Here is a 21782-nt window from a genome sequence, read left to right on the forward strand (position 1 = left end):
CGCGGCCGGCAGGAGGAGCGGGACACGCAGCCGCCGCCAGATCCCCCCCCCACCTCCGCCCCGGGAGGCCAAGAGGCCCCCACCGGACGGCTCAGGGAGGAGGAGGAGGAGGAAGGCAACGGGTGGAAGGCGACGAGGGCCGAGCCCCGCGTGAGGTCGGCGGTGAGCGGGGCGGGTGGGGAGCGGGCCCGGCGCGGCGGGGCGGGGAGGGCGGGGGAGGGGAGGAGGAAGGGACGGGAGGGGACGGGAAAGGGGGGGAGGGGGGAGCCCCGGCGGCTGGCGTGGCGGGGAAGGGGGGGAAGGGGGGGAAGGGGGGTGGGGGGGGGGGCGGTGATCGGCCCCCGGTGGGGCGGCGGAGGAGACAAAGGAAAAGAAAATGGAGTCGGGGCCCGGCGGGGAAAGGCAGGCCCCGGGCGGGCCCAGCGCCGCGCTGTGGGGGAATGGCGGCGGTGTCAGGGCAGCCGCCGGCCGCGCTGGGGACGATAGAGGGAGACAAAGCCCCCTGCTTCCCCGGCGGCGGCCGCTGCGGGGCCCCAGCCGAACCGGAGCCCCATCGTGACACCTAGAGGCCGGAGAAAGCGACTGCAAAACCCCCCCCCCTCAACCCCCCCACCCCCCCGCCGCCACCGCTTACCTGCGCCCCTAGCACCCCTTTGCCGAGCTTCGTCCGGGCCGCCGGGCCCCGCCGCCGCCCCGCGCCTGCCCCGGGCCCCGCGGAGCCGCCGCGCCCCGCCCGCCCCGCGGCCGCCGCTCGCGCCCCGCACCAGCGCGCGGTTTAATCGCTCCACAGCCGCTCCGGACACAAAATGGCGGCGGGCGGGCCGCACTGCGCATGCGCCGGCGCGGCTGTGCCGCGGCCGCCGGCCCGAGCCCGGGGAGGAGGAGGAGGAGGGAGGGGGGGGGGGGGGGGGGGGGGGGGGGGGGGGGGGGGGGGGGGGGGGGGGGGGGGGGGGGGGGGGGGGGGGGGGGGGGGGGGGGGGGAGGAGAGGAGGGCGCGCGGGGAAGCGGCCGCGCGGGGCATGCTGGGAGCGGAGGATGAGGTGGGGGGGGGGCGAATCGCGCGGCAACTTCAAACGCGGGGCGGGCTGCGCGCGCGCGCGTGCGTGCGTGCGTCACGTGGCCCCGCCCCGCTGTTCGCCGCTCCCCTCAGGGGCGCCCGGCGGGAGCTCCCGGGAATAACCCGGGAATAACCCGGGAATACCGGGGAGCAGCCGGTTCGGAGCTCCCCCCGCCCACCCCCGGGGTTGCCGCCCGCCCCGGCGGCCGCTCGGCGGGGCCGGCGCTGGCAGCGGAGCGGCCCCCCCGGCCTGTGCGCGCCTCCCCCTCCGCTGCGCCTCGGCTCCAGCTCCTCGCCTCGCTCCGGAGAGAAAAGTGCAAGGCCCCGCGGAGGTACCGGGGAGGGAGCTCGTGAGGGGAGCAAGGCCCCAGGAGAGGCTGGCCGGCCCCACAGCTGGGAGCGGAGCGGGGCAGCGCTAGCACGGCCAGTCCCTGGGGAAGCTGTAGGGCAACTTGTTCCTGAACACCGGCAAGTTGCTGGAGTTAAGACATTTGCCTGGTGGTTTTAAAGGACCCCGGGCTTGCCAGGCGTGTGGTGGAGCAGAGCCTGCTGCTGCAGCTCGCTTCGGCGCCGCGGGGATGGTGCGTGCGGTGCCCGGAGGGAGCTTCTAGGGAAGTTGAGGAGGCTGGGTCCTGCCCGCCCGGGCTTGGGCACGGCAGCTTTCCCGCTGAAAGGTGGGAGCAGCCGCGGCATCCAGAGCGAGACACGTGGAGTCCTGCGTGCCTTTCGTTTTCTGCAGTTTCCTGTGTTGCTGAACCCTCTGGGTTTCACGTCCCTTCTCACCCTTGTTGCAGACCCGCAGATGATGACAGGCAAGCTGAAGGGAGGGCAGATTTCCACAGGCTCCTGCTGCATCCTCTTGGTATTTTCTTAGCATAAAACATGGAGCTAGGGTCATAGGTTAAAATACCAATAGTTCCAAAATGAGATGCACGGGGGTGAAGCTGCGTTTTCTGCTCCTTTCACTCACCTGTCCCATCCCTGCAGGACAATAAATCTGGGAATTCAGACAGAAGACTAAATGCAAAGAAACCTCAGCCCCTGCTACTGAAGAGTTTACAAGGCTGAGATTAAAGATCTTGCCCCAGATTTTCTTCCTCTTGAGGTGTCACAGCAGGGCAGAGGAAAAGCTGTTCAGCAGCCTGGGCTTTACCCCAACCTGCTCAGCAAGTGACAAACCCATCAGACAGATGTAGGATACACTAACACCTGCAAACCCTGCCCTCAGATCCCAGCCTGAATAATGCTTGTGTCTTGTTGAGCCGTGTGGTGAAGGGTCTGCCAGGGGGACCTGCTGCTCGGGGAGGAGGAAGTTGGGCTCTGGGTTGGTGGTGAGTGAGATCAGCTCCAGCTTCTCCTGCCTAAGCTCTCCCTGTCCTGGGAAGAAGCAGAGTGCCCATGGTGGTGCCACGGGCAGCTTTCTGAGCACTGCTACTCCTTTGGGGGCAGTTGACAACCCAGACCAAGTTCCCTTCTGAGGATCAGGACACCAGGATCCCTTGCACTGGGGGAGCTGGAGCTCACCAAGCAGCCAGAGGGATGAGCTGTGTTCGGGCACAGGAGATGCCTTTTCAACCTTGGCTGAAGGAGAAAAACAATTCCTTACAAAGCATTGGCAAAAAGTGACCATTAAATACAAGGTGACAGGGGCAGCCCACAACCATGACCTCCAGGGGCTTCACTGCATGAGAAATTTGACTCATAGAAACAGAATATCCTGAGCTGGAAGGGACTCACAAGGAGCATTGAATCTGACTCCTCTTGGACTATCAAAAGCTTTCCTAAAACCCAGAAAACCCCACATCCACTGGCCTCCCTTTGTCCACTAGCTGGGTTGGTGTAGAAGGAAAGTCAGTCAGTACAGCATGAACAATCTGCTGGGAATATGTCTGGTGAAAGAGGATTCTGTCATGTGAATTTTTTCAAAGCCGTTTATGTTCATTCTGAGCTGTCAAGCCATCAGTTCTCATGCTGTAATTTTGGGGAGGATGATGAATCTTTTGTGTGTCTGGCCATAAATCCTCCTTCAAGCTCAAAACTTATTTCAGGCATGAATCAAAATGGAGAGGAGCAGTGGCTGCATGAAAAGTCACTTCTCGTGCTCCTTCAAATGCTCAGCCTGGACTGGGAGTAAATGGGTGCTAACGATGCCCCTGCCTTCTGCTTGTAGCCACCCTGTGACAAATGGTCACTTGACTTCAGTAGTAGGAATGTTGCTGCTTAGGAATTGTCCTGGCAAAGGCCTGTTCCTGGACTTCTCCTGCCAGAAGTGTCCCAGACCAGCCCCCAGCATCTTCTAGGGGGGGTCTAACCTATTTGTTCAAGGTGCTTTCCAGCTGATTTGTATCAAGCCTCCCTGGCTTCAGGCCTAATTGTGGGTGCTCCTGAAAAATCAGCCTCCAAGCCTGTCCAAGTCAGACACCCAGGGGCAGATGTTCCTCCTGGAAGTGTTGCCTGAGCCAGGCCTTTCCCAGGGTCGCCTTGCCCACGAGGAGAATGGCAGGGGCTGAAGCCAAGGAGCTCCTGGCCACCCTCTTCTTCCCTGCTTCTCCTAGCTCCATGCTTCCACCATCCTCACACTGTCAGGAGTCACCCCCCCTCTCTCCTGGCTCAGCTCTGAGGAAGACAGGAGCTTGAGAGCCAGCATTAAATTAAGTTTTGGAGAGTGCCTGGAGCACACTTTGGTCTCTGTGTGAAATGAGGCCCCAGATGTCACCCTAGGAGTGGTCCTTGGAGAACAAGCCCATACATATGTGCCTGACAGCCCTGCGAGGAACACGTCAGTGATCATGAGGAGCTTGTTGCTCTGCTGTGGTTCAGTGCAGACTGCTTAACTGTTCCCATCGTTCTGAGTGCCTTGGAAACGTGATTTCCCACCAGCCTGCTGTAAGGTGAGACGCCCAACCCTGTGGCTGCTCAAACTGAAGATTTCCAGACTGCAGCCCCACTACAAATGACTTGGCAGCAGGATTTAAGTCATTTCTTACACAAGGACTGATGAGAGCTTGTGGCACTCCGAGATGGCAGAGTCTGCTTGGGGTCATTCTGGCTGGTGGGTGCTCTTGCTGTCACAGCCTGGGCAGCTCCACCAGCCCTGATGCCATCCAAGAGGAGGGGACGTTGGCTGATCTGTTGTTCTGTGCAGCAGGGGCTCCTCAGGGTGCTACCCTGAGCCCAGCAGATAAAAACCCATCCCACAAAGTGCTCCAGAATCTATCTGCACCTCTTGAATTACAAAAGCAGTAAATGGGGAAAAGGAACATCTTTCCAAAGCTGAAGCACATGGGTAATGTAGCTGTGATACAGACACCCTCCCACGGGCTTCAGCTCCTCCAAGCAAAGCAAGTAGCTGCTGAGCACCAGCACGTCCCTGCGAGAGGGAGATGTTTGAAGAGCTGACACAGATTTGGCTGCCAAACCTGGTGCTGGCATGTTGTCTCCTTTGGAACAGCCACAAAACGTGCTCTGCGGTGCTGCCTCCATCCCCCTGAGCTGGGAAAGTGACTCCCAGGGAGTTCACCCCTCCAAGCAGGGCTGTTCCTGAGCAAGGGCTGGAGGAGATGTGAAGTCCCAGAGGGAAAAGTTGCATCCTGGAGGGATATGTTGAGTCCCTTGCTTCTTTCCAAACAGCTGCCTGTTGTGATGGCTCTGGCCACCGGAGCACTGGGCTGGTTTTATTCCCAGGATTTAGTCTGGGGAAAAAGAAACCAAAACATCTAAGATGGTCAGGGCCACTTTCCACCTCTTGGGTGCTCCTGTCCCCAGCTGTGTGTGCCAGCAGGGGACACACGTCCCACATCTCCTGCTGCCTCGGGCTGGCCACACACTGTAGTGCTTTGGGAGGGACACTGCTCGCCTTGTAGGGCTTGTCCAGCCCCTGGAGCAGGTGGAGGAAGGCTAAGGCAGCAGTGATGCAGCACTTCCCTGCAATCCCATCTACAGATAGAACTGCATCCAAAAGTGGTCATGCTGCACAGGGTTGTGTCCCACGTGGGACAGGTGGAGCTGCAGGCTGGCTGTGCCCTCTGGGTCTGCCCCAATGCCCAAAAAAGCTTTGCTCTAGTGGGGAGAGAGGACACGGAGGCTATAACCTGCTGGGAGTTGGTGGGAAGCACTGGTGGATGAGCTCAGCTTGGCCTGGGGACATCACCACCAGCTCCAGCACAGGTGGCTGGCAGCACAAGGCAGTGCTGGGGGGTTCCCTACTCTGCTGCTCCAACCTGCCCCCTTCCCAGGACCATAAGGGCCACTAAGACGATTAAGGGATTGGAGCAGCTGTCATGTAAGAAGAGACTGAGAGAGCTGGGACTGTTTAGCTTGGAAAAATGAAGGTTCTGATCTGTGTCTGTTCATGCCTATTACAGAAGACAGAGACATGCTTCTCAGTGGTGCCCCATGCACCAAACAGACTGAAGTACAGGGATTTGAGGCAAACTTCTGAAAAGCTTTTCCTGTGAGGGTGGTCAAGCACTGGCACAGGTTGCCCAGAGAACCTCTGGTATCTCCATCCTTGGAGATACTCAAAACCCAGCCCGGTGTGAGCCTGAGCTGACCCTGCTTTGAGCGGCAGGATGAGCATTCCAAAGGTCTCTTCCCACCTCAGCTGTTCTCTGAGTCTGATCTGATGTGGCTCGGTGACAAAGACCCCCACCAAGAGATGCCACATCTTTATGGGAATGGGTCTGAAAAACCAGTTCAGCAGGGTGAGCTCCACCCCTGGCTTGGGGTTGGGTACCATAGTGTGTTCCCACCACAGGTACAGGAGACTGTAGAAATCAGGGCTGGTTTTATAGAATCATCGAATCCCAAACTGGTTTGGGGTGGAAGGACCTTTAAAGATTATCTAGATCCACCCCAACCTGCCCTTCAACACTTCCAGGGATGGGGCAGCCACAGCTTCTCTGGGCAACCTGTCCCTGTTTTTGTGGCTCCCTGGGCTGGCCATTGTGTGGCCACCTCGTGCCACCTCTGGTGATGCTTCCCATGCCCAGTCCAGTTGGGCAACACCTCAGCAACTCCTGCAGATCTCAGGGAAGGCAGAAGCTCCTTCCGTGGCTGAAAAGGAGAAACCTGCTCACAATCCTCTCTCCTCCCAGCCATGCCAAGCCAGGAAGTCCTAGACTTCTGTGCCCTGTGCTAGGTGACAGGGACCTGCTGTCCTGCACCCAGGCCATGCCAGAAGTCACAATTATGACACCCCCCTCCCCAGCTTACCCTGCCCCTGAGCAGAGGGGCCGAAGAAACACCCGCACAGCGACGCTGTCCTTCATTAAAGGTGTTGCTCTTTATTTCTGGTTTAAAGTCAAAATTAGTCGTTCTCTGTAATTACATTATATATAGATTTATAGAGACATTATAGAAAAGAATTTTTTGCTTTTGTTTTTCTGCAAAAATCTGTAAATAAAAAATAAAATAAAACAACGACAACAACAACAAAAAGGTGGCAGCTTCTGTCCATCCGTCCGTCTGTCCCTCTGTTGCTCTTCCTGCCCCTGCCCTCCACGGTGCTTCCTGTTGGAGCAGGAAAGTCTCCAGGCTGGGGCCACATCCCACTAACATTCCCCTCCAGCCACAGCCGGGGAGGGACAGGAGCACATGGAGCTGGAAAGAAGAAACGCCAGCAGAATATATTAATAATATCTCATCTTTCCTTTTATTGAAGTCCTGGGGAACTCCAGGTGGCAAAGGGCAGCCAAGTCCCCACGGCCCAGGCAACTCCTGGAAGGAAACCGCGTGGTCCCCAAAGTGCAGGTTCTGCCGCAGGGTCCTCGGGCAGGAGAGGAAGGAGGAGCCAGAGGAATCCCAGAGGAATCCCAGAGGAATCCTGGACTCTCCTGCTCCCAGCAGCCGTTATGGGTGGGGGGGGGCAGGGAATGGGGGCCAGGGGGGTGCGCGGGGTCAAGCTCCCCGAGTGTGGTGTTTAAATAGCGCTGTGGGAGGGTGGGTGTGCAGGCAGCCCCCTGCCCGGGGTGCTGGGGACCCCCGCGGGGCCGGGAGCGCTGCTCCCTAAGGCAGAGCGCGGCGGGAGCGCTGCGGAGCGCGGCAGGGGCCCCGCGGCCCCGCCAGCCCGGGCGGGTGGCCCTGCTGTGGCTTTGCCCTCGAGGGGTGGCAGGTGGGTGTGCGTGGCGGCTCAGAAAGCTGTACTGGCCATGCTGGCTGGGGCAAAGATCCTCGGGAGGCTGTCCAGGGTCTCCTCCAGGCGCCGGTGTGCCGATTTGCCATCTTCCCCTGCAAGGAGATGCCCATGGGTCAGTGAATGCAGCTGCAGCAGCTCCATCCCCTGCACATCCCCTGCTGCTTTCCTTGGTTTTTCCAGGTTGGAACTAGATGGTCTTTATGGTCCCTGCCAACCCAAAGCATGCTGTGGTTCTGTGATTCTATGAAATGTGGCTCATGCCTGGCAGAGATGAGCAAGTGTGCTGCAGAGTGGAGACCTCTCTTGCCCTCCCTAGCACACCCTTGGGCAGGTCCCGACTGGGATCCAGCTCAAAAAGCCCCCAGAGCTCCTGATTCAGATGCTGCAAATCCTGTTCTTCAGCTCCTGTTGTACCCGTGTCCACGTGGGGTGGGGTCACCCACGTTTGAGACAGCCTCATGTGAGGCAAAGGGGCCAGGGCTCGGGGCTGTGCTGGTTGCAGCATCACAAACAGCTGTGCACATCTGCATGCAGCAGCACAGGGGTCCCGAGGGCTTCCCCGGGACCCCCTGGGCACACACAGGGATGCAACTCATCCATGCTAGGAGCTGGCTCTGAGCTCTCCACCCGGCACCACCCCCCCCCGCACGCAAATCTGCCCACAAATCTGCGGCCACCCCCAGCGAGAGGTGGTGACACGGACATTCTGCTGGGACATGGGACACAAGGCGCCTACACGTGCTGCGGTGCCGTGGGGATGGGCTCTACGAGCAACCAAGACACACAAGACTCCAAAACGCGACACGGCTGACAGGCTCTAAGACGGAGACATTCGTGAGCAAAGCGGCAGGAGTGGGGACAGGGGGACGAGGACGGCTCACGTGTCCCAACCTGTGCAGCAGCTGCCGCGACCTGGAGGCCTAGAAACCCACTCAGATGGTTCTCTCAGTGCCATCTAGCAAAAATAACAACCAGGCTTAGTGCTCTGTGGCTGCTGGATGCCTGGCCCTCGCTGCCAGCTTGCTCTTGCCCACCAGAGCTCGGGGCATGATGAGCGGGTCAAGCACGGACCAGCCCGGGACCCCTTCTCCTTCAGGCACTGCTGGCACCAAGAGGTGCTGCTCAGGATGTGGTGGGTGGGGAGGGAGCAGAGAGGAGCAGCAGGACACTCACCACACAGCATCAGGCTCTGCTTGGCTGCCTCCCGCACAGGCTCCTTGTCGGTTTGGCACAGGTAGACCAGCTGCTCGATGCTCTCCTTGGCCTGCAGGAGAAGGGAGAAGGGCCCGAGTGGGGCTGGAGGCAGGGACACAGCCGGGGGGGGTGGCACAGGGCGCTGCAGCCTCCTGCTGCAGGAAAGGCCCTCATCCTGTCCCTCCCTTCCCCATCTCCCTGCCCATGCTTGCTTCTCCAGCACGTTTGGGGCACCCCCAGCTCCTCTCTCCTGGGAGCCCTGCAAGGTGTGCCTGGACTAGCCAGGCAGATGCCATTCCTCTTCCTCCTCCTCAGGAAGGTGCAGCCCCTGCCACCTGCTCCCTACATCCCCTCTCACCTTCAGGCAGCCCAGCGCCGCGCACCCGGCCACGCGCGTCTGCACCTCCTCATCCTCCAGCTGCTCCAGGTAGCACACGAGAGCCTGGGGGACACCAGGGGGTCAGCGCCACTATCTGGGGGAGGGGGATGGAGGCAGCACCCCAGGGACCACAGCACCATCCCACCTCATTCCCAGCTTGCCCAGCACGTACCCGTTGGCGGAAGCGGGGGTTTTCTGCCAGGCTGCGAAGCTGGGCCGACACGGCGCTCACCACTTTGCTGTTGCCCTCCACGAGGAGCAGGCTCAGGGCCTTCAGTCCCTCCTTCTTCAGGCGGCCCTCAGGGACACGCTTCAGGGCACGCAGCACCACGTCCTGGTCATCTGAGTTGAGGTTCTGCGCCAGCAGGGCTGTGGGGGGGCACCAGCTGAGCTGAGGTGCAGGGACCCCGGTGGCAGCATCTCTGTCCCCGCAGAGAACCCATCCCCAGGCACCCCAGGCTGGGCAGAGGGTGGCCCCACAAAGGGTGCCAACACCTGGAGCTGCCCAAGCCAAGGTACCAGGGAGCTACAGCAAGGACCTAGGGTGCTCAGGGAGGCAGTGTGGGAGTGGGCTGTGCACCAGATCAGGCTGACTTGCCCACCCCAAGGATGGCGGAGCCTCTGGGTGGTACCCAGGGTGGTCATGGGGGCGCTGCAGGGTGATCCCCTACAGTGATGCTCCAGCACCCCACAGAGGGTCTGAGGGTGGGAGGACACCCACCTTCCTCTGCCAGCTCCATCATGTAGGTGTCGAGCACCAGGGCGCCGAGCGACTCAAAGTGGCTCCAGTACTGGAAGATGGTGACCTGCTCGCCCTGGGCGCTGCCGGGCCGCCGGGGCAGCCGCCGGTGCAGGATGTCCTCCACGAGCTTCACGCACACTGCAAGAAAGGCCCAGGGTCAGGGAACACAGCAGCCATGGCCACCCCTCTGCAGGGCCCCTGGCAGACCCGTGTCCCCACCCACAGCCACCCAGTGGGGCCGGGGCAAGCACCCCTGGGTGCCCACTCACCGGTGTCAGCCAGACCAGGGTGCCGCTGGCTGATGGGCGCTGCGTGCTGGGTGCTGAGCACCTGCAGGAACCGCTCCACGGGGCAGGTGTAGAGGTTGGGCCCCTCCACGCAGCGCTCCCAGAGGGGCAGCACGCCCTCCTTCTGCATTGAGAACTGCACCACTGTGGGGACAAGTGCCACCGCGGGTCACCGGGCCGCGCCGGCCAGCGGGGACGGCCCCGCGCAGCCCCCAGGGTGGCACCGAGGGTCCCCACGGCCACGCGCCTGCACCTTCAGCAGCAGATCCAGCTGCTCCTGCTCGCTCCTCGGTCAGCTGGCAGATGATCTCCAGCACCTGGGCCTCCCGCAGCAGCCTGTCCAGGGCGTACATCTCCTGGCACCGCAGGGGACCGAAGGTGCCCAGCTTCTGCAAGGCACAACCCAAGCAGGGACACCAGGGATGCAGCTCAGTGCCCGCACCACAGCCACCACGCTGCGGTCAGACACCCCTGGAGGGGGTCCCACAGCCCACCCCAGGGCTTTCCACCCCCCCACCAGGACGTCTGTCACCGTGCCCTGTCCTCACCAGCAGCAGGCGGTTGCAGGTGTGGAGGTGAAGCACCAGGGCCTTATCCAGGAATTCGTTGCCAGTGCTCATGGGGTCAGTGCTGGCCTCGGAGCCGCTGCACACGCCGGTGTCATCTGCCACCACCTCAGCAGCACTGGGGGCCCTGCTGCCACGCCGGGCTCTGCCCGCCCTCCTGCAAGCCAGGGAGGGATGGAAGCAGCACGTCAGAGTGGGAAACCAGGACCCGACCCTTCCCTACCCATGGGCCAACGCTGGGCAGGGTTGCTGTAGGACCTACAGTGTCGTGGTGTCAGGGCTGGGGGAAGGAGCAGGGCTGGGGGAAGGAGCAGGGCTCGGGGAAGGAGCAGGGCTCGGGGAAGGAGCAGGGCTGCCTCCCAGCCCAGGCCCCACGGAAAGATTCAGACAGCATTGTGCTACCAGAAAGGCCAGATCACAGAATAGTTCTGGTTGGAAAAGACCTTTAAGATCATCAAGTCCAACCATAACCTAATTCTACCAACCCTACCAAGCCCAGTGCTCAACCCATGTCCCTCAGCACCACATCTACATAGCTTTGAAACCCCTCCAGGGATGGGGATTCCACCACCTCCCTGGGCAGCCTGGGCCAAGGTTTAATGACCCTTTCAGGGAAGAAGTTTCTTCTAATCTCCAATCTAAACCTCCCCTGGAGCAACTTGAGGCCATTTCCTCTTGTCCTATCACTTGCTACTTGGGAGAAGAGACCAACCCTTGCTGCTTCTCCAGCTGCTCCCACCTTGAGCTGTGCTGGGCTACTCTACATGAGCACGGGCACCTGGGAAGAGCTGGCCATCCCCCACCACAACTGCCCCAGGCCCCGTCCCTTGAGCCCCTTGTGCACCTCTCGTCATGGAGGGGCTCCTCCTCAGAGCCCTCCGAGTCCTCCATGTCAGAGGTGTTGAGGAAGCTGAAGCTCTCCAGGGCATGCTCCACCGTCAGGCTGATGCTGGAGGCTCGGCTGAGGAAGATGCCCTGCTTCTGCTGCAGAGGGAAGCATGGCAGGCTGGGATCCTGGGTCACCCTGTCACCTGCATCCCTGGGCACTGCCAGCAGGAATGGCCCCATCCCCATCATTTCCATCATCCCTGGGCACTGCCACCAGAGATGGCCTCATTCCCATCATCTCCATCATCCCTGGGCTCTACCACCAGGGATGGCCCCATCCCCATCATCTCCATCATCCCTGGGCTGCACCACCAAGGATGGCCCCATCCCCATCATCTCCATCATCCCTGGGCTCTACCACCAGGGATGGCCCCATCCCCATCATCTCCATCATCCCTGGGCTGCACCACCAGGGATGGCCCCATCCCCATCATCTCCATCATCCCTGGGCTGCACCACCAGGGATGGCCCCATCCCCATCATCTCCATCATCCCTGGGCTGCACCACCAAGGATGGCCCCATCCCCATCATCTCCATCATCCCTGGGCTCCACCACCAGGGATGGCCCCATCCCCATCATCTCCATCATCCCTGGGCTGCACCACCAGGGATGGCCCCATCCCCATCATCTCCATCATCCCTGGGCTGCACCACCAGGGATGGCCCCATCCCCATCATCTCCATCATCCCTGGGCTCCACCACCAGGGATGGCCCCATCCCCATCATCTCCATCATCCCTGGGCTGCACCACCAGGGATGGCCTCATCCCCATCATCTCCATCATCCCTGGGCTGCACCACCAGGGATGGCCCCATCCCCATAATCTCCATCATCCCTGGGCTGCACCAGCAGGACCAGCCCCGTCCCCCTCACCCCTAGGCACCGCTGCCAGCCCCTCACCAGCAATATCTCCTCCAGGTGCTTGAGCTCCCGTTCCAGGGGCTGCAACTCAGGGAACTGCCCCCGATAGTCATCCAGGGCTGAGCCCAGGAGACCGATGGCCTCCTCCAGACCCGAATCCACCACCTTCTCCCGCGGCACCTCAGGGACACCGCCAGGCAGCGGTGGGGTTGGGGTGGGTCCCTCCTCCACGGGGGCTTGTGCCGGCGCCGCCGGAGCCCCGGTGCCACGACCAGCCTGTGCTGGAGCCTGGCTCTGCTCCAGCTCTGCCCCACCAGTGTCCTCCTGGCAGGTGGTGGTGGCCCAGGCCACGGTGGCGCGGGGCTTGGCCTCGGCTCCCCGGTCCTGCCCCGCCAGCGCCGTGGCCGCCACCGAGGCACCGGGCAGGGCGTCCTCGTCCCGCTGGCCCGTCCCCGCGTCCCCCAGGCAGGGCGCAGGCTCCCAGGGGCTCTCTGCCACCTTGGCCTCCATCGTGGCATCCACGCTGGCCTCGCTGATGTGGCTCAGAGTCCGGGAGTAGGGCACGTGCCCGTTGGCCACCGCATCCTTCCTGTGGCTGCCCGGTTCCTCGGGCTGGCTCCTGGAGGGGGGGACGTTGCTGCTGCTGCTGCTGCTGCTGCCACCGGTCCCGGGACCAGCCCCGGGAGCAGCCCCGGGCTCCTCTGGCTGCTGGGAGAAGGAGATCTCGATGGCGGGGGCGGAGGCCTGGACCTCAGGCTGCACGATGGGCTTGTGGGCAGCGTGGCGGGCACTGCCAGACAGCTGGGGGCTGGAGGAGTCGTCCGAGGACTCGGAGGAGATGGACCAGGCCATGCCGTTCTCCAGCTCCTCTTGGCGCCGCAGCATGTTCTGGGGAGGGGGGACATGGTGTCACACGAGACCCTGCTGCTCCCCCACCCTTCAACCATGGGCAGGACCTGGCTGAGCTGGAGGGCACCACGGCTGGTTGACCAGCAGGCTGCCCCACGGCCCTGGCCCTGCTGCTGCATGGCAGGCCATGGCTGCCTCTGCCAGCCCTGCACCCCACACCGTGCCCAGGGGGTCCAGCTCCCCAGGCCCAGCCACACACCCCCTGGGGTGCCAGCAGCTCCCTGGCATGGCCTGCAGCTCTGGCATGGCCATGATGGGGTGTGACACATGACCCACCACGGCTGCAAGGCTGGTGACAGCCCTGGCACCAGCTCATGGGTGGCAGTATCAGCCAACACACCAGTGGTCCACCATCACTGAATGCCATGTTAGCATCATGGCAGCACCATGGCAGCACCACTCCAGTGCCACCACACCAGTGCCATGGCAGCACCAGACAAGCACCATCACACCAGCAGCACCACACCAGCACCATCACACCAGCACCAGTGCCATGGCAGCACCACACCAGCACCATCACACCAGGACCAGTGCCATGGCAGCACCACACCAGCACCAGTGCCATGGCAGCACCAGTCCAGCAGCACCACACCAGTGCCATGGCAGCACTACACCAGCAGCACCACCTCAGCACCAAGGCTCAGCACACCACCACCAGTGCAGGGACATGGACAAGCCTTCTACTCACTAGTGCCCAGCTCTCACACAGGGACAGGAGCAGGGCTGGCATGTGCAGCCCAGGTTGCCCCAGCTCTGGGACAGTCTCCCCAGGGCCAGCCTGGCAGGCCCAGGTCTCTGGGCATCAGCGAGGGTGAGGGGGCAGGAGACAAGGAGCAGCTACAGCTACTGCGGGATGGCCACCTGGCTGGACTCAGCTCCTGGCCAGCTCCAGCCCTGGCACTTACGCGGCCCTGCTGAGGCCACCTCCTGAGCTCAGCCGAGGAGACGTCGCTGCAGGAGCAGCTCTGAGACAGCTTCTCGCAGAGCGTCTCCCGAAAGATGTCCACCAGGGACCAGCCACGCTGGTCAGCCACCCGCCCCGGGTTCTTGGGCAGAGAGAAGAGGAGCTGTGAGCGCGGGAGGAGCCGGGACCTGTCCTGGGCAGCCACGACTGGATGGATGGGGAGGAGCTGCCCACCCGTGCCTGAGCTGTGCCACCCTCTGGGACATAGCCTGGGCACGTCCCTGCGCAGACCCCTCCGCCCGAGCAGCCCTGCCCGGTGCCACACTTACATAGAACGCCTGTTCCCGCAGGGATGGGGTGTCAGGCGGGCTCTGGTTGTAGGTGGAGAACCTCTTGTTCACCGTGGAGGCCTTGTTGACTGTGCTGGCTGCTGAGGGCTGGTCGTCCTTGTCGAAGGGGCTTGTGGGGAGAGCAGGGAGGTGAGGGGTGCGGATTTGCCACAGTTGGAAGCCCATGTGCTTCTCCGTAACTGCAGCCCAGTTTTGGGACAGGAGAAAGCCCGGGGCAGGCCAGCTCTTGCCGTGCCATGCTGGGCATCCCCAAACCTTGCTGTGTTGTACCAGCGATGCCCGCTGAGATACTCACTTCCAGGTCACCTCCAGGCTGAGTTTGAGGGTGCCCAAGTCATTGATATCCACAGCCACCACCTGGGGAAGAGCTGCAAAAAGGTCCTTGGTCTCGCAGGACACGTTGCCCACCACCACATGGTTGGCCAGGCTCTTTAGCTCCGTCACCTAGACCAGGAGAGGGAGGAGATGATGAGAAGAAGCCATGGACTCCACGGGTGCTGTGTGCACTCCTGCTGTGTGCCACCAGGCCGTGTACATCCCCCTCTGCTGCCAGGATGCCACCACCACCAGCCGGCCTCCTCCCAGCCCAGCGAGGGTGAGGTTCAGGTGAGGTCCTGCCCCCCAGCCACCCCAGCTCCCTTCTGCACTGTACCTTGATGGAGAGGAACTCGGTGACGAGGGGCAAGAAAACCATCTCCTCGCTGTCCCACACCTGCTTGCTGTTCACCTCGATGCGCCCCCGCAGCTTCCAGCGCTGCCGCCCGTACTTCATGAAGATCTGGGGGGGCAGAGGGGTGGGTGTGGGGGAGACACAGGGCTGGGGTGGTGGGTGCTCTCCCTGCATCCCCAGGGGCCCACACCACCCCCCGCCACCGCCCTGCAACACGCCCTGCCCGCCAGCACCCGCCTACCCCCCCCCAGGCACCCCAAAGCCCAGAGGGCAGGAGAAGAGCAGATCCCAACCCGCAGAGCCCCACCAACCTCATACTGGTCACCAGCACAGAGCCGGGCAAAGCCTGCCAGTCCTGCAAGAGAAGGCAGAGGGGGGGTCAGCAGGCAGCGGGTAGCGGGGCTGGGGACAGAGAAGGACACGGCACCTTTCATCCGGACGTGGAACTCGCCCAGCTGGCTCTCCAGCTCGCTCTCCAACAGGCACATGTTCTGGGGACAGAGGGACAGCGCCCGTCAGCGGCGAGCGTCCCGGGGGTCCTCACGCCCTGCCAGCCCCCCGCCCGGCCACCCTGCCTGACCTCCGTGTACTCCTTGTAGCCCTTGCTGGCCTCGGCCAGGCTGTCGCGGGCCTCCCGGCTGCCCGGCGAGCCCGAGCTGTAAGCCTTCACCATGTTGTGGGCCCCGTCGCGGAGCCGCCGCTGGATGCAATAAGCCTCGTAGAGCTCATCGATCTGCGGGGACAGGCCCAGGCTGCGGTGAGGGGCGGGCAGGGGACAGCAGGGCCCCCCCCCAGCCCTGCCCCCGAGGCCACCCCGGGCCTCACCTTGCTGGCGTGAAACTCCAGGCGACGCAGGAAGCGCTCGATGGATTTCACTTGCTGGAAAAGCGGAGGAGAGGGGGCGGTGAGGGGCTGCCCGTCCCCTCCGGAGAGGAGCAACAGGGCAGGATGTGTCCCAGTGTGGACACGTCCCAGCCCTGCCCTGTGGCTGGGATGGATCCTGGTGCCCAGCCCTGCCCGGGAGCTGCAGGGTGGCCGGAGCCGAGCGGAGGCTGCACCACGTGCCGCAGCGCCCTGCGGCCTCCGGAGGGTCTCCCAGGAGACTGGCCAGGCTCTGGGCTGCTCTCCTCCCAGCCTCGGAGCTAAGCCAGGCTCTTTACCCCCCAGCTACACCTTTTAGATGCAAGAAACAGAAACATGAAGGTTGGAAGGGACCTTAAAGATCACCCAGCTCCAACCCCCCTGCCATGAGCAGGGAACCCACCACTAGACCAGGTTGCACAAAACCTCCTCCAACCTGGCCTTAAAAACCTCCAGGGATGGGGCATCAACAACCTGCCTGGGCAACCCATCCCAGCTCCTCACCACCCTTAGAGTGAAGAATTTCTTCCTAATATCTCACCTAAATCTCCCCTCTCTCAGTTTGAAACCATCACCCCTTGTCCTGTCACTGTCTTCTCTGATGAAAAGCCCCTCCCCAGCTTTCCTGGAGCCCCTTTCAAGTACTGGAAGGTGCTCTAAGAAGCAGGCAACAAGTCCCTGCCTGTCCCAGCTTCATCCCCTTCCCACAGAGGTCCCAGGGGAGGGGGCAGGCAGCAGGGTGGAGCAAGCAGAGAAGGGGCCAGCGCCAGCACCTCCCCAGCACCGGGATGGGAGATGCAAAGGGGGCGGGAAAAACAGGGCACTGCTCCCACTTACCTTGTCCAGATCGTAGAGGAAGCCCTGGAGGAGAGAGGAGAGGGATAAGAGGCAGCACAAAGCCAGCTCTGCCCACCCGAGGACACCCAGCACGTCATGCACCTGCCACCCATAGCACCTCGGTGGGGACAGGCAGCACCCAGCCCGGGCTGGGCAGGCAGGACAGGAGCCCCGTGCAGCCCCACACCAGAGCCCAGGATGGCCCCTGGTGTCCCCACAGAAGCAGGTTCTGCCCCGGGGCACAGACGGACCACGAGCAGCCCCAGCCATGCCCACAACACCCACCACCTGCCCAAAGCACCATGCCCCACAAGGCTCTTCCCAGCCGGGCTCACCAGGCGTGAATTCCTCTTGGACTCACGGATCTGGGTGCTGAGCTTCTCCAGTTCCAGCTGGTGGACCTCCAGGTAGGCTCTGGGGGCAACCACACCACAGGGGTCAGGCTGGGACACGGTGCCCAGGACTCCCACCACCCACAGCCCACTCCCAACCCAGTGTACCCCCACTCCCCACACCAGCCCCCCAGGCAAGGGAGCCCACACGTGCCTCTGCATGGGATACGGGACCCCACAGATCTCTGGGACCTCCAGGCACTGCACCCAGGGGACCTGGCATGTCCCTGCCTGGTGACAAGCAGAGAGCTGCCAACCCCAGCGTGTGGCAAGCTGTCCTTGTGTCCCTCAGGGGCTCCTGGCCTCCAACCACCTGGCCACAAGGAGCCCCAGCACTTACGTCAGGCCCTTCTTGAGAGCTTCATACACCTCGTCCAGGCGGTTGGGCTGAGGCACCTTGGGTGGTGGGGATTTGTGGGACATTGAGAACATCCTACTGACCCTGGAGCCAGTCTTGCGGGAGACGGTGGGGGTGAAGGGTGAGAGGTTCCTGGGGAGAGAGGCAGGCAAAGCTGGGGTCAGCACATGGCACCAGGGTCCCTCTGGATGTCCCAGCCTGCCAGGAACCCTGTCTGGAGACAAGAAGGAGCTCCAGGATGGAGGCCAGGTCTGCCTGGACCTGCTGCCTCTCCCAAGACTCCCCAGCAGCCCATTGAACCAGCCAGTGGGATGGGAGGGACAGGGCCAGGAGGTGCCCAGCTGCCTGCACCCCCTGATGTCTTAGGCTGCCCTTAAGCCACGGGAAGGACCAGGAGAAACCCATAAAACCGCTGGTGGAGAAGAGCAGGGAACCAACCCTGTCCCAGCAGGGTCCAAGAGGCTGTGGGGTGGCCTCTGCAGAGGTGTGGGGGTCTCAGGCACTGGCTGGGGGGAGCAAAGGCAGAGGGGGCTGTCAGCAGCCAGAGCCGAGCTCCTGGAGTGCCTGTGGGGACATCTCCAGCCCTGGCCACCCTCTGAAGGGGCCATGCTCTGCTCCACGGCCAGCACGCCGGGTTGCCAGGGGCATGGAGATGCTCCCTCTGGCCTGGGCACCGTGGCAGGGTGACACCTGCTGCCACCAGCTTGCTGGCCTGGCACCACAGGCAAGGATCCCAGCGGGTGGCAGCACAGGAGCATCCTGGGGACGAGCAGTCCTGTCACCCCATCACACAGGGCAGGGACATCCCTGCTGCTGCTGCATCTCTCCAGATGTCACCAAACCTGCTGCAAGGAGCTGCCTGCCGCCTCCACCTGCCCCTCCAACGCCTTGGGGACCTCCCCCAGGGGACCCAAAGGGATGCAGACCCAACACCACCCTTCCTGCCTTGTGCAACCACGTCACTCCCAGCCCAGGCAGCAACGCCCCACTCAGACCAGCTCTTCCCTTCCTCCTCCTGACGCTCTGTCACGCCACCGGTGCCCAGGAGACACCAGAATTCCCAGCCCTGGGCTGGACCTCCCATCCTGTGCCACTCATCACAGGAGTGGCCAAAAGACTTCCCCAGATCTCTGATGGGGGGGAAATGAATGCCTTGGCCTCCTCCCAAGCCAGAGCGATGGGGAAGCGCTTGATTCCCACCGTTCCTCATTCCCATCCTCCAGGGTCCCTGGAGGCACCTCCAACAAACACCTCCCCACCAGCCACTTGGCTGCAGGCATCCAAAATTCCTCCCTCTTCCCTGTCACTAAGCGAGCCCCTCTGGCACCTCCACACCCAGTGACATGCCCCATAGCCTGGCAAGTGTCACTTGGACCTGGGGACAAGAGCCCAGCAGGCTGGAGGTCTGCTGCCCTCCTGGGCTTGTGGCCACCCAGATGAGGTGCCCATGGCCTGGCAAGGCAGCTGGGCACTGCTGTCTCCAGCTGGTGGGTGCACTGGGAGGTAAGGAGCCTGACTGGGCCCTGGGAAAAGGGATTCAAAGCTGTGTGGTGTGGCCAGCACCCTGCAGGGAAGGGATCCACCCAGAGGGACCCTGAGAGGATGGAGAGATGGGGCAATGTGAACAGCATGAAGTTCAACAAGGCCAAGTGCAAGGTCCTGCACATGGGTTCGGATAACCCTGAGCACAAACACAAGCTGGATGGAGAATGGATTGAGAGGAGCCTTGAAGAGAAGGACTTGGGTATGTTGGGTCATGAGAAGCTCAACACGACCAGCACTGAGCGCTGGAGCCCAGAAACCACCGTGTCCTGGGCTGCATCCCCAGCAGCAGGGCCAGGGAGAGGATTGTCCCCTCTGCTCTGGTGAGACCCCCCTACAGGGCTGGGGACAGTTCTGGGTCCCCAACATAGGAAGGACATGGAGCTGTTGGAGAGAGTCCAGAGGAGCCACAGAGATGATGGGAGGGCTGGAGCAGCTCTGTTCTGGAGACAGGCTGAGAGAGTTGGGGTGTTCAGCCTGGAGAAGAGAAGGCTCCAGGGAGACCTTAGAGCACCTTCCAGTGCCTGAAGGGGCTCCAGGAAAGCTGGGGAGGGAACTGGGACAAGGGCAGGGAGGGAGAGGACAAGGGGGAAGGGATTAAAACTGGAAGAGGGAGATTGAGGTGAGGCATGAGGAGGAAATTCTTTGCTGTGAGGGTGGTGAGACCCTGGCCCAGGTTGCCCAGGGAAGCTGTGGCTGCCCCATCCCTGGCAGTGTTGAAGGGCAGGTTGGATGGGGCTTGGAGCAGCCTGGGCTGGTGGGAGGTGTCCCTGCCCATGCAAGTGGTTGGAACTAGATGATCTTTAAGGTCCCTTCCAACCCAAGCCAGTCTGGGATTCTATCTCTGAAGGCCTCACCCACCTGGGACACCTGGGACACCCTATCCTGGCTCAGCAGGGGTGATGGGCTTTGTCTCCCCTCCAACCTCAGTGCTCCCTCCAGCCCCCCATGCAACATCCCCAGGGCACCACGCAGGTCCCTGCGGGAGACGCCAGGACAGCGGGTTGGGGAGGTGCCTCGGGATGCACAGCAGGTCCTGCCACCATGGCCAAGCCTGTCCCTGTCCCCTTCCCTGTCCCTGGGGGCAGGCAGTGCCCAGGTCCCACCTGAAGGGCCTGTCGGCCGGCGAGTTCACTCCTGCGAAGGACTGGCTCCTATTGATCTTGGTGACCAGGACCCGGCGCTGCGGGCGCGCAGACAGGGACATCGTTGAGTGCGACCTGGAGGGTCTCCCTGGGGACACAAGAGAGCGGGGTCACCAGCAGCAGGGCTGTGCCACCGGGATGGAAACGGCACCCACGGAGCAGGGGGGGCTTTGGCACCCACGGGCCTTCCCTCCGTCCCAGCCCAGGGATGCTCCCGGTGGCACCAGGGACACAGGTCCCACCTGGTCCCCAGCGATGGTGCCAGTGCCCTGGGTGAAGCTGGACAGATGTGTCCCAGCTTGGCTCCCTGGGCCCAAGGGAAGTGCTGATGAGCCACAGGAAGGGGCTGATGCCCAGTGCCTACCCTGCCCCTTGGCAGACGCAACCACAGCAAACCCTGGGCTGTGCCCCAGCCTGGCCACCTCCTTGTCCCATGTCCCCCGTGCCACCCTGCTGCAGGGGCAGGAAGGGCACAGGGCTGGGACCTGGCTGCCCAGCCTTTCTCTGTCTCCACACTCCAGCAACAAGGAGGGAAACCCGGGGACAACAAAGCACTTTGGAAAGTCCCCAGCTCCGCCAGGAGCCCTGTGTCCGGGAAGGAAGAGCCATTCCCTGCCAGACCTGGGAAAGTCCACGCAGGCAGCACATGTCCAGCCATGCCCTCTGCTCCTGGCAGCACCAGCGATGGTGCCAGGAGCCCCAAAACCACTGCCTGTCCCCAGGGTGGCTGGTGCAGTGGCTGCCAGCCAGGACGGAGCAGATTTCAGACTCTCAGGCTGCAGACCCAGCTGCCACCCCCATCGCTGCGGCCGCGGGCGAAGCGTCTGGGGCTCCTCCTGGCCCAGCCACCCCCAGCAGTGCCAGCTGGGCACACAGAGGAGCTCCACTTCATCCCAGCCACCACCCACACCACCTCGGTCCCTCTGTCCCCTCCAGCCCCCCAGAGCCAAGCAGCAGGATCCAGGAGCCACCAGGGACAGAGCAGTGAGACGCCCACCAGTCACAGACCTGGGGCCCACAGCTCCCCTGGCACAGGAACCCCCGGAGCCACCTGCCCTCTCCCAAAGGGAGCCCCCAGGATGGCCCTGGGACGCAGGTGCTGCCAGGGCTCCCACTGCCCCTCCGCCATCCCCACTCCTTCCCCAGTGGATCCCCAGAGCCTGGCTGGAACCAGCCCAGCACCCCACGCACCTGCTGGGCCGCCGGCCGGCAGCCCCCCGGCACCGCGCCGCCATGTCCCTGCTGCCCGCAGGCCAGGATGGGGCTGGGCATTCCCAGGGCCTGGCACGAGCCAGGGCCGTTGGGAGTCACAGCCAGGCAGCGCCGACGACCTCCATCCCAGCAGAGCCGGGAGGCAGCGGGGACATCTGGTCCCACCTGGGGTCCCAGCCCAGGACCACGGAGCCGCTCTGTGGGTCCCACCACCTCAGGGTTATCTGGGTGCCAGTCCCTCCAGTTTCCAGGACAACACTGTCCTAATTAAGCTCATTAGGAAGAGCTGTAATCCCTGGCAGGCCGGCTGACCTGCAGCCTGGGCAGATTACCCCTCTGCTGGGCTCTTTAATCTGCTCCCCACTGAGCGAGGCCCACGGCACCAGTGCTTGCTGCCCAGCTGGGTGTTCCAACAGCTCGTCCTTAGGGAACGCACCCACCACCCCAGTGATGGGGCTCTCTGCGCAGGGGGGGGCAGGTCACAGCTCCC

General features: G+C 62.8%; 2 protein-coding genes across 13 annotated transcripts in view; both read right to left on the reverse strand.

Annotated features, from left to right (window-relative positions):
• The window catches only part of CTCF (CCCTC-binding factor), a 40543-nt gene extending 39804 nt beyond the window's left edge, over positions 1-739 (reverse strand). For 4 of the 6 annotated variants that reach the window (XM_051629360.1, XM_051629361.1, XM_051629356.1 and 1 more), the window contains exon 1: positions 635-679. The gene's annotated coding sequence lies outside the window, so the exon portion shown is untranslated. Of the gene's footprint in view, positions 1-634 lie in introns of all 6 variants that reach the window. The other 2 variants (XM_051629363.1, XM_051629359.1) reach the window with 2 other exon arrangements.
• A 5578-nt stretch (positions 740-6317) lies between these two features.
• Positions 6318-21782, reverse strand: part of RIPOR1 (RHO family interacting cell polarization regulator 1) — a 32514-nt gene continuing 17049 nt past the window's right edge. For 5 of the 7 annotated variants that reach the window (XM_051629339.1, XM_051629340.1, XM_051629341.1 and 2 more), the window contains 20 exons: positions 20042-20168; positions 17376-17525; positions 16979-17057; positions 16644-16667; positions 15771-15824; positions 15526-15678; positions 15257-15436; positions 14928-15053; positions 14571-14719; positions 14255-14384; positions 12152-13000; positions 11206-11345; positions 10344-10518; positions 10049-10184; positions 9778-9939; positions 9488-9646; positions 8939-9135; positions 8746-8829; positions 8367-8457; positions 6318-7285 (listed from right to left, as the gene is read on the reverse strand). In XM_051629339.1, coding sequence (XP_051485299.1) covers positions 7188-7285; positions 8367-8457; positions 8746-8829; positions 8939-9135; positions 9488-9646; positions 9778-9939; positions 10049-10184; positions 10344-10518; positions 11206-11345; positions 12152-13000; positions 14255-14384; positions 14571-14719; positions 14928-15053; positions 15257-15436; positions 15526-15678; positions 15771-15824; positions 16644-16667; positions 16979-17057; positions 17376-17525; positions 20042-20168 — 3263 coding nt within the window. In that variant the 3' untranslated portion in view covers positions 6318-7187. Of the gene's footprint in view, positions 7286-8084; positions 8149-8366; positions 8458-8745; positions 8830-8938; positions 9136-9487; positions 9647-9777; positions 9940-10048; positions 10185-10343; positions 10519-11205; positions 11346-12151; positions 13001-14254; positions 14385-14570; positions 14720-14927; positions 15054-15256; positions 15437-15525; positions 15679-15770; positions 15825-16643; positions 16668-16978; positions 17058-17375; positions 17526-20041; positions 20169-21782 lie in introns of all 7 variants that reach the window. The other 2 variants (XM_051629343.1, XM_051629344.1) reach the window with 2 other exon arrangements.

This window comes from Apus apus, chromosome 11 (assembly GCF_020740795.1).
Source record: "Apus apus isolate bApuApu2 chromosome 11, bApuApu2.pri.cur, whole genome shotgun sequence".
Lineage (NCBI taxonomy): Eukaryota > Metazoa > Chordata > Aves > Apodiformes > Apodidae > Apus > Apus apus.